A 12,100-nucleotide genomic window follows, 5' to 3' on the forward strand; every position below is an offset into this window, starting at 1 on the left:
AAATGTGTTGATGTGCTTTAAAGTATAATTGCAGTTTCTACCATGATGAATTTTGTCATATCAAAAACCCAAGATGCTTTGTTAAAAGGTTGAAATATAGAATAGCAAACTTGATTTTTTTACTCTCTTGAAAATAGTTAGACCTATTCTTCAAAGCAGATCCATATAGGATATAAATGGAAAATTTTATATTTTGAAAGTTAGACTACAGGGCTTACAGAGAAATAAAGATGTATGATGTGGGTACAGAGAAAACAGTATTCTGTGAGTTGTTAATGGAACATATCATTTTCTTTTTCAGCATCTAACATTTACAAGAGAATTTGATTCAGATTCTCTTAGACATTACAGCTGGGCTGCAGATACCTTGGACAATGTCAATCTTGTCTCAAGTCCTGTTCATTCTGGGTAAGTCACCTGGAAATCACATTTCTTTATCCTATTAACATTGTATTTATTACTTGTAGTTACAAATTCACATTGACAAGCTTTATTTATTTTCTTTAAAGATTTATTTATTCATACAGAACTGGGGTACAGGCTAGAGATGCGGAGGGTGAGAGGATTCACCAGGGACAGCGTGGGGAGCAGAATAGGCAGATCGACAAGTACACTGCTGAAGGGAGCAGCGGGAGGGTCAGGAGAGGTCTGCCGCGCCACGTGGATCTCCTCCGGGTCAAGCGGGGATCAAACTCATGCGAAAGTGGTTTAAACTTCTTAGTGCTACACCACCAGGGAGGGCTGACAAGCTTTATTTATATAAATCTTCTAAAGGATTTTTTTAATACACAAAATACATCTTAAGTCATTAGTTAATGTTCTAAGCAAATACATATATTTTGATGGAAGCACAATGTTGGACAGGAAATTAAATTATTTGTACATAAAAGTTTCCTGGCTCTTTTGGTATACTGCTACAATTTAAATTTTTCTAATCAATAAAAAAGGTCATTCCTCATTATTCAAATGAAATTTTCTTTGATTTTCCTTTCCTAAAAAATTAAACATATAGATATTGATGTTATCTTACCTCATTGTTTGATTGCTTTTGTGCTTTTCTTGTAATACAAAACATTCATTCAAATATTTAGTTTTAAATGCAATAAACTCTGGTTTTGCCCCTTTTCTATAATACAAGTTTTTTATTTTGACAAATGATTTGTGTGATTTTTTTACTTTGAAAAAGTACAAACTTGAACCTAAAGATCAAGTAAAGTAAAATTATTATCAAGTGAAGTAAAATTATAACAAAGTTTCATCAAGTTACAATAAAAACATTACCTAAATTTTAAAAATAAAATTAATTCACCTTAGAAAAATGAACGGCCATTGTATATACCACAGAAGTACAATTATGAAAACCACAGCAAGCAAACTTTTGCTGTCCTGTTGGTCAGCAAAAATGGAGGCAAATCACTAAAAGTGCCGTGGCTTCAACTGCCATGTTCATAGTCAATGTATATTTAGGTACTGGATTCTTCGTTTGTAAGTAAAACCTTGGGTACTTGATATCCATACAAGTGAAATAGAAATCACTCATTCATTTAAATAATTCAATAAGATGATGAAAATTTCAAGGTCTTTTCACCTCTAAAAATGATCATTTAGGCCATACTTTAGCTATGATCTAAGGCAAGTTTAGATTAGTTTGAAATGAAATAAATGAACAATAACATTTGCCAGATGCCTCGTATATAAAGTATTTAATTAAAATAAATGAGACTAGGTGATATTTGCTAAGTGCATTGTACTCTGTCTTTATGTGCTATGCATTATGTATTATCTCATTTAATGTGACTTTGAACTTTAAAATGACACTGAGATAGTATTCACTATCTTCACTTTACACATGAAAAGCCTAAGAATTAGAGTAATGCTGCAGGTTAGTAAAAACACCCTTAGAAAATTCAGGCTTGTAACACCAAAATTCTGAAAAACAAATTGCAAGAATGTCAGTAAGTGGAAATAATTTACAAGAAAGTGTTCAATAAACTATAAACTATCTGATAATTATTAACAATGCATTTTATTAACTCAAGTAGAAAAGCCATTAATTATAATAACACTAATTTTTAAATTGCTTAAAATAAGTACACCATTTATATGTTTCTGGGTCTAAGATTGCAAAAGCAAAACAAAAATAGCATTAAGAAGGAAAATAAAAAACACAAGGGGGCCCTCCCTGGTGGCGCAGCGGGTTAAAGCACAGCGCTAAGAAGCTAAAGCCACTTCAGCATGAGTTCGATCCCCGTCTGCCCTGGAGGTGATCACGGGGCACGGCAGACCTCTCCTGACCTGCCCGCTGCTCACCTCAGCAGTGTACTTGTCAGTTGGCCTATTCTACTCCCCGCTCTGTCTCTGGTGAATCCTCTCACCTCCTCTCTCCGCCCCTACATCTCTGGCCTGTACCCTAGTTCTGTATACACAAGTAAATAAATCTTTAAAAAAAAAAAAAAAAAGCACAAAGGATACACTGAGTAGGCAGACATTTTGAAGGGTTCTTTAAATCAAATTTTGTAAATTGTTACCAATTACAAAGATCTATAGCAACACCTCTCTCCATTGGAAAGAAAAGTACTGGCTTCTAATGTAATTGAGTAAACTGCAAGTTGAGATCATAGGATAATAGACTGAGAAATGAACTTTCCCATACATTAGAACAAAGTATTTGAACATGCAAATGATCTTACCTTCCCCTAGCTTATTGAAGACAATATCCATGTGCAGGAATGCAAAAATTACATACAAGGAGGAATTATTTGAAAAGGAAAATAACTGGGTTTACACTTGGAAATTCATTGCTAAGGCCCTCTATGCTACAGCTTATACAGTCATTAGAAACAAATATTTTTCTTGGTTGTCCCACAGATGCCAAGTGCCATGGTTTCATTTTCTGCTGTTTTTTATTTTTCCTTTGCTTATCATTGACATTTTCTGTTGCTTGCTTCTAATTACCTTGCATTAATTTTTCCCATTTGCTTTCTAAATTATTTTGCAGCTATTCTTCTCCACTTCCTCAATATGATTCAAGGTGATAATTGTGTCCTTTATGTGAACCATCCTATTTTGTATTTTTAATTTATGTGAATTTTCCCCACAGTTAGATCTGTCAATGTCTGTAATGTGTCAGCATTTGTCATCTGCTTTTGCTAAAACTAGAAACATACATGTGTTAGTCTTAGGATTATCTGTAGAATTTCTGCTATAGTTTAAATATCAGTAAGGTGCCATTATGATTACATGTCACCTTTTGTTTCTATAAGTTACATTGCATGAATTTTATTTTACACAAAATCTGGAGGAATGAATTTGGAAAACAAGTCACTGTATTTCATAATGTTCCTAAATGATAGGACACATATCTTGGTTGACATACTCCCACCTTCCTCAGCCTGATGAAAACTTTAAAGCAATACATGATTGTTACTGAGCACCAACTGTATACTAGGCACGATTCAGAACACAGAAAGATTCTTCCAGTTTTCCATCAAAATCATCTAGGCCATATTTTATCCATTTTATTCTGGTATTCTGTGTAGCTGGGGATATTTTTCTACTGACAGAGATAACCTTTTTACATTACCTTCAGACTGCTATGCTGTGAGTTTTCTTTAGTATTAATAACCAAGTCTGGCCTAGGCTGTTTTTAAATATACTGATCAAAATAGTTTGTTCATTGGTTTATCCCATAAACATTTATTGTGTGCTTATCATGTGCAGGAACGGTGCTCAGCTCTGCACATCAAGCCATGAACAAGACAGACCTGATCTGAATCACAGTCGTGTTATTGAGACTCTGTTGTCTGTTGCCAGGGCAAACAGGGTCCTCTCAGTGTTAACACCCCAGTGTTTACTTGTACTGATACAACTGAAGTTTTCAGCCCAGAGTTTGATTCATTTTTAATTCATCACATTACTAGTTTTCCCAGTGACAAGATTTCAACTACTAAATGTTGAGAAAGATGGAATTTTATCTTGGGCTTATTTGTAATCATGCACATTGCCTTAATTACTGAATAAAAGTAGTTATTGAATGTGTAGCCATCTAAGAAAATGTAGTCTCGCTGGGCCAGTTTAGTAAGACTTGTGTCATTTAGCACTAGAGACAGTTTGTATGAACAAAGTTACCTTTGTCTTGGACTACGCAGAAATATTTTTTGTTCAGAGCGGTCAGTCTTTCCCCCTCTTTCTTTGAATATCATAGTGGTCCCAGTTTCTCAAAGCAGCTAGAATATTATTAAAAATAGGTGAGTCCAGAGAAAAATGACTAAACCCAAAAGGAACAAAATCATGCAAAGTTGTCTCCACCTCACTGATTGTCAGAGTTGACTCTAGAATTCATACTGGCTGAAAAATTATTCCCATTCCATGGCCTCTCCAAAGCACCTATGGGGGGCCCTTTTGCTTTGTTGAAGCTACTTTTCCGAGGTCAAGAGGCATCATTATTTAGGAAGACATCTCCCTCAGACCTTTATCCAGGGTCCTAAAATACCTTGGCAACATAGGAGATGAGTAAGTAGTAGGAGAGTCTGATGGGTGGAATTATTTTCCTCCAAACAGAAATGTAGTTATTATTCTAATTAGCAACATTTGGTGCTGTCCCAGCAATAAGCACATTTTTACACAAGAAAATTAGCATAAAAAGCTACACATTTGTGTTCCCCTGTCTGCCTTGCATTCACCCAGAGGTGGGCTTATTGGTCAGTGTTCTGTGACTTGGGAAAGCACACAGAGGGCTGCTCTCTTGTCCAGCAGCACCACTAGGAACCAAGAATTTAGTGTGTTATTACCAGTTACACCACAGTTTCTTTACATTGCCATACATACACACAAACATGTTTTTTCCTCATTAGCTTTCAAATAAAAGCCAGGGACAAAATTATGTAACTTAGAGACATTTTCTAAAAAGTCGAACTTACTTTTGTATTGCTATACAGATACTTCAAATGGTGGCTTTTAAAGCAAAATTTTTATTGAAAAGATGAAAGCCTGTCCCATCAAAATGCCCATAGCACAACTGAGATGGAAAAAGGCACAAAATGATGTAAAAATAAACTATCATATTATTTTTTAAAATGCCCTAGCAAAATTAGTTCTCTTGTACTTTTTAGTCTTATATTCTGCTTTGTGATAGTAAATTTTAGAGTGTTTGTATGGTTAAATAGACATTTATTTTGAGTTGTATATGTGAAGATATACTGTGGAGTTATATCTTACTTACACAGATTCCATACTGGAAATTTGGCTAAAAGCTTTCATGGTTAAAAACCACCCTTCAATCTAGTTTAAACCACCCAAAAAGAACACAGAAGAGTGATTTTGCTTTTAATACATGATGGTCTCTTATTAGCCATTTTTCACTCCAATTTTGAAACGTTCACCAGTCCTTCAAGTTGTACATCAGATTAAACTTTTGTTAAGAGGCCACATTCCACCAAAAAATAAGTGGTCGGGTTTCAGTTTTGGCCCACCACACAGGTTAAACAGGTTTGATGTCACTCCACTGTATTTACTTCCAATTTATTTTTCAAGATAGGAAATTTTAGAACATTGTCTGTCATTTAAAATTGAGTATTTTATTTCAAAAATCTGTGAAGATGGTCTGTTCGTCCCCTTGATTTGTTCTCTGATCCTCTCCCTTAGGTTTCTGGTTAGCTTTATGGTGGACGCAAGAGGCGGTTCTATGAGAGGAAGCCGCCACCACGGGATGAGAATCATCATTCCTCCGCGCAAGTGTACGGCCCCCACCCGAATCACCTGCCGTTTGGTAAAGAGACATAAACTGGCCAACCCACCCCCCATGGTGGAAGGAGAGGGATTAGCCAGTAGGCTGGTAGAAATGGGTCCTGCAGGGGCACAATTTTTAGGGTAAGTTATTTTGTCAATTTTTAATCTTGGCCCTCATGCCCCATCTTTGACTTCCTTTACCCTTGTGAACTCAAGTGGTTGACTATTAAAGCCTCTTAGTGGATAATTTTGATCGGGTCCATCTCGCGTGTCAGAGGTCACAAAGTGGCCTAATTCTGTGAAAAGCTAATGGGCTGGCCCTTCCTTAACTCAGTTTGCTGGTCAAAGCTTTTACTAACCAAAAGCATGCTCTCTGCTCAGTGAGTGCATGGAACTGCAAAGGCTCCCCTATAGTCAAGGCACCACTTACAGAAAAAAATACAGACCCAACTGAATAAATGGCTACTTTGGGTATATGTATTTCTTAAGATAATTTTTAAGGAAACAATCCATGGTGATAGGGTGTTTTACAAAAAGAAAAACACAACTCTTTTTCTGAGGTGGCACTTGGGTGCAATTCAGGGAGTCTCTGTCATGTTGACAGTTTGTTCACAATTTCCCCTTCTTGTTTCTCTTCCTGCTGCATGGATGTTATTCAGTAAACTGCATCTTCCTACCAATCCTCCCCCTGTAAATGAGGGTGAGAGCTTGGTTAGCCGAATCCTGCAGCTTGGGCCTCAAGGAACAAAATTTATTGGGTAGGATCTTTATAGACAAGATACAGAATGTCTACAGTTCTCTCTCCATTTTCAATTTTTTTCTGTCACACTCATGGTCTTACTCTTGTCTTACTTTTATTTTGATTTTTTTTAAGTTTTTAATGCTTTCAGTTGATGTGTGTCGCTGAAAGAAGAAAATATCATAGTGGCTTGACTTAATGTAGCACCGCTCCCTCTCTTGTGCTTTTCAAGAAGCATGCGGAAGTCACTGCAAGTGTTCTGCTTTCATAATTTTGTGCTTTTGTAAAGCTTCTTTTAATTTCAAATGCTTCTACTGAATACGATAGTCTTTAAGATAGATAGACAGACTTATTTTAACCCCATATAAGAGGAGATATTTGTAGGCTTTGAATAAAATTTTCTCTAAATGATGTATGTGTTTGTGTGTGTGTGTGTGTGTATATGTGTGTGTATATATATGTGTATATACACACATATTGGTATCTATGTACATATATATGTGTACATGTAATGATAGTTTTTTAAAGTGCTTATGAGTACTAAATAGTCTCCATGGACTTTAAGAAGGAAAACTCATCCATGAGCAGACTGATTTTGACAAGTGTTGGCAATATGAGATATTTAAAGAAAACCAACTGGCAACATGTAGCATATGCTAAAGTTATTAAACTGTTTTGTTTTGTTTAAGCCGAAATGTGTGGTATCTGTTGTTTGTTTGCTTGTCTGTTGGTCAGTGTGCTTGCCTTGGCAGTCTGCATGAAGGAACCTGTGATGAAAAGTTATGCTTGGCTTTCACCTGGTCACAGACCTTGTTCATTACCTTCTTTCCTATATTGTCGAATGTCCTACATGAAACCATAATCCTTAAATACTTATACAGACAGTATCTGGTTCTTTAACCTGCAAAGATTGTATCTAGTTCTAAAATAAAATGTTTGTCTAGTCATCTGGTGTGTCTAAAACTACGCGCATATCTTAATAACTTTGGAAATTATTAGCCCTGATACTAATGGTTGACTCTTTCTATCAAAAATAAAGGCATTTAAAAATATGTCAAGTACTTAATTTGAATTAGAATTATTTTGCCAAAAATATCATTTGTCTACCATGTTAAATGAAACCTTCTGTAATCAAATATCCACATGCTTTTGTTTCTAGTAAGTGATCATTACCCCTTTTTATGCTCATACCTACTAAATCTGTATCTTCTGTTGTCACTTGGATATAAACACAGGGTAAAAGCTACAGGACATACAACCTCTGTAGGAAAATGATGATACTGTCTACTTAAATGTCATAAAATAAAGCTGCACAATCCAACTACATAAACTGTGTGTGATTGTGGTCTGCTTACTTCCATTCATCTCTCTTAGCATTCTATTTTAAAATTTAACGAAATTGCTTCTGTGGTTTGATTGGCTATCCTCAATTTATAGCCATTCTTTCACATTCCTTTTCAAAAGGACACTGTCAAAAATCAATATATGACATTTTCAAACCAACAAGTGCTTTTTCAGAAAGTTGAAAACTCTTATGTAGGTGATAGTAGCATTAGACATTATGCTGCCCCCACAACCATTTTTCAAATTGAAAAACAGACAAACTGTCTTTAACTATACAGACCTTGAAAGTAATGGAAAGTGATTGTTGGAGGGAGTGGGTTGTTATATTGACTGTATTCTTGCAAAGGGGGAAAATCATCAGCCGCTCAAAATAGGAAATTTACAGATTTTGTTTTTTAAAAAATGACTGTGTCCTTTTAAATCATTAGCATTTTGTATAATATAAAATATATATTGTGCTTTTATAAATGGACCAACATTATGGTCTATTTTAGTAACTTTCAATTCCTGGATACAAAATTCCTGTTTATATGTGCTGAATATTTTTCACCATTAACTCCTGTGCCTAACATTTGGTAGACCCTTACAAACTGTTTGTGAATGAATGAATGATGGCATGTTTTCAGGCTTTTTAAAATATTATTAAATTAGCAAATGATTCTGCAGCTTTGAAAATCCCAACCTTAGTGGCACCTCTGATTTTCAAAAGAATACTATTAATGAAACATTTTTTAAAGACTGATGCTTAAATATAGTTAATTTGACACCAAAATTGTGGATTTTTTTCCAGCCCTGTCATAGTGGAAATCCCTCACTTTGGGTCTATGAGAGGAAAAGAGCGAGAACTCATTGTTCTTCGAAGTGAAAATGGTGAAACGTGGAAGGAGCATCAATTTGACAGTAAAAATGAAGATTTGACCGAATTACTTAATGGCATGGATGAAGGTAACTGTAACACTTATGTGTTTCTGTAAATGCCTACAACTGAACCTAGAGGAATAACTACACTAAGGAAAATACACTTGATTCTCACGTGTATATGTATTTTTTTAAAGATTCATTTATTTATGCATACAGAACTGGTGTACAGGCCAGAGGTGCAGGGGCGGTGAGAGGCTTCACCAGAGACAGAGTGGGGATCAGAACAGGCTGACTGATGAAGTACACTGCTGAGGGGAACAGTGGGTGGGTCAGGAGAGGTCTGCCACGCCATGTGGTCACTTCCGGGGTAGGGATTGAACTCATGCTGAAGTGGCTTTAGCTTCTTAGTGCTGTGCTTTAACCCGCCTCACCACCAGGAAGGGCCCACATGTATGAATTTTTAAGTGGGACTTTGGTTCCTGAGTATTTGTTATTTTATATTTTATATTTTATATTTTTATATTTCCCTGCAATCCAAATTTTTCAAATATTCTGATTTTATATTTCCCTGCAACCCAAATTTTTCAAATATTCTGATGATTCTTTTAGCCTTTGATCAATTATAACAATCTTTCCAACACCCAAGAAAGTTTCCTAAGTTAAAAAATGTGTAAGGAGGGGGTAAAATAATAATGGAAAGTATGCAAAGCATGCAGTGCCTTTTTAAGTAAATAGATCCCCATTTTATTTCTGGAATTATTATTTCCAGACCCTTCTTTCATCTCATTCAGGTTTCCTCTACATTATTTCCATGTGAAATAATTTATGAGTTTTTAGTTTTTCTTCTGTACAGTTTATAAACTGCTTTAACATTCACTCTAATTACTGGAGTCTATAATGCTCCAGTGTCTTGTACTTTGACCTGATACTGATGGGCAGATGTGTAGGCAAATGTACTGCTCCGTGGCACATACATTCAGGATGCCTAATCCTTAGAATCACAGCTCTTTTTCTTAGTAATCATTAGGAATAGTCTTGTTTTAAGCAGATTCTCCTAAAAAAAAAAAAGTATAAACCTCCAGGGACTAACTTCACCAGAAACTAAAACATATGTTTATACTGACTTCCAAATCACTATGAATTCAGCAGTTGTCTTACCAGTTTTATTGGAGAAATAATTCCACGCATAAAATCTACTGTTTTAGCATTTCATTCATTGTTCTTAGAATACATCCTGTGGTCTCTTGTGGTTCCAGAGTGGGGACAATAGAGCTAGACAGATAAGAAGGTGTTTGAGGGAATCCCTCAGGGGAAGTTCCTGGTCCCTATAATTCTGTTACTTCTGTCAAGTAGAGAGTGTCTTCCTCATTTCATAACGTTATTGTGAAGAAAAATAATTATATGAAGTACTTAAGAAATATAGTTAATGTAGCAAGACCTTAATAAATATCAGCCATGTCATCATTATATCCATACTATAGAAAAAGTTGTCATTTCAAGGGTTTTGTGTACCTCACAGTTAATAACAGCCAGCCATGAATTTAAATAGATCTTTATAGCAATGTAGAAATCTAATAAATGGATCCAGCTTGCATGGTGTGTTAATGATAATATCTTTTTATCATGCTTAACATTTCTATTGATATAAAATAGCATGAAAAAATTATGAGTTTGGGGTGTTAATTTTTGAGATTCAACATGTGAATATGCTACAGGAAGGTCGCCATTTAAAAATTATTCCAGTCCTTCACCATACCAGAATGTCTTTGTGAATGAAAATTCAAAAGAAGGCCTAATTCTGCAAAGCATGAAGCTTAAACCTTTATAGATGAGGGCATGAAGTTCAGGGAAGCAAGCTAACTTATGTAGTATAACCACACAACTAGTAGCACAGGAATGACATGTTGTTCTAACTGTTTTAAAAGGTTTATTAATGATACCCACTTACTTTATAAATGTGTGTCCTGTGGAGAAGAAATAAACCTAACAAGGAAAATTCCTACAAACCTCTAGATTTAAAAATCCAGAAAAAGTCATTTTAAATGTGTTACATATTTAATGAGCCTACATTGTTTATAGCTATGGTGATATTTATATTTATACCAGTTACAATTCCAGTTGGTTTCGATGGATGGGAACATGCAATGGTAATTAAGATTTCTAATTTTTATGTTTATTCTAAAGCATAAAATATGGCATTTTTCTTATAAAGAAATTTGTAAGGAAGCATAAAAAGGTTGAAAAGAATCAATACAAAGTGAAATGACTAGGGTGAAGTGGATTGATTAGAAGTGAATTGAATATAGGTGATTGAGGATTTTTTTAAAAATGGAGAGAATAAGAAAAAATGGATTTTCCATTGAGATTACTTGTTTTAAGAAAAAGAGTATTTTTATATATCTAATATTTCTTTTTTTTTTTTTTAAAGATTTTATTTTATTTGTGCATACAGAACTGGGGTACAGGCCAGAGGCTCAGGGGTGGTGAGAGGCTTCACCAGAGACAGAGCGGGGAACAGAACAGGCTGATTGACGAAGTACTGAGGGGAGCAGCGGGCGGGTCAGGAGAGGTCTGCCATGCCATGTGGTCACCTCCAGGGCAGGTGGGAATCGAACTCATGAGGAAGCGGCTTTAGATTCTCAGTGCTGTGCTTTAACCCGCTGCGCCACCAGGGAGGGCCTCTAATATTTCTTAAGTGTAAAGTATATTACTAATTTTTAAAATGTTCAAGGACTATACAAGGATTTTATTCCTTTTTTTTTTTTTTAAGATTTGTTTATTTATACATACAGTATCTGGGTACAGTCCAGTGGCACAGGGCAGTGAGAAGATTCACCAGAGACAGAGTGAGGAGCAGAACAGGCCGATAGACAGAAGTACACTGCTAAGGAGAACAGTGGGTGTGGCTGGAGAGGTCTACTGGCCATGTGAGTCACCTCCCTGGCCAGGGATCAAACTCACACTGAAGTGGCTGTGGCCTCGCTTTGTAGTGCTGCACTTTAACCCATTGCGTCACCGGGGAGGGCCTGCTTTTTTTCTTTTTTTAATGTATAACTACCATGATGCTTTAAGTTCCTGAACATGGGGCACATGTCTTCATCATTTTTGAATCACCAGCATCAGGTACAATCTGATGTGGGCACTCACTCAATCTTGGGGCGTAGATAGAAATGGGAACCTCAAGTTAATATGTCGATACCTAAAAGGACCTTTTCACCAGACTGTTTTCTCTACCCCTAAGCTTTGCTACAGTTAATACACAAGAGAAAAAGAAATTATAGAGGGATTATTTACCTAAAAAAAATGTTCTGAGAAAGTAACAATATTCTGGGGGGAGTATTGACTATTCTAAGTCAGTGCTGCCAACAGAACTATCATAACGGAACTGTTCTGTAACAACAGTGGTCACTAAGTCACGTGTGCTTTTTG

General features: G+C 35.7%; 1 protein-coding gene across 12 annotated transcripts in view; it reads left to right on the forward strand.

Annotated features, from left to right (window-relative positions):
- Positions 1-12,100, forward strand: part of ANK3 (ankyrin 3, node of Ranvier (ankyrin G)) — a 307,389-nt gene that overhangs the window by 234,189 nt on the left and 61,100 nt on the right. For 7 of the 12 annotated variants that reach the window (XM_012723584.1, XM_012723582.1, XM_012723586.1 and 4 more), the window contains 4 exons: positions 302-408; positions 5,644-5,868; positions 6,387-6,485; positions 8,601-8,755. In XM_012723584.1, coding sequence (XP_012579038.1) covers positions 302-408; positions 5,644-5,868; positions 6,387-6,485; positions 8,601-8,755 — 586 coding nt within the window. The remainder of the gene's footprint in view (positions 1-301; positions 409-5,643; positions 5,869-6,386; positions 6,486-8,600; positions 8,756-12,100) is intronic. The other 5 variants (XM_012723588.1, XM_012723591.1, XM_012723590.1 and 2 more) reach the window with 1 other exon arrangement.

The sequence above is a fragment of the Condylura cristata genome, unplaced genomic scaffold, assembly GCF_000260355.1.
Source record: "Condylura cristata isolate star-nosed mole 26May11 unplaced genomic scaffold, ConCri1.0 scaffold00011, whole genome shotgun sequence".
Lineage (NCBI taxonomy): Eukaryota > Metazoa > Chordata > Mammalia > Eulipotyphla > Talpidae > Condylura > Condylura cristata.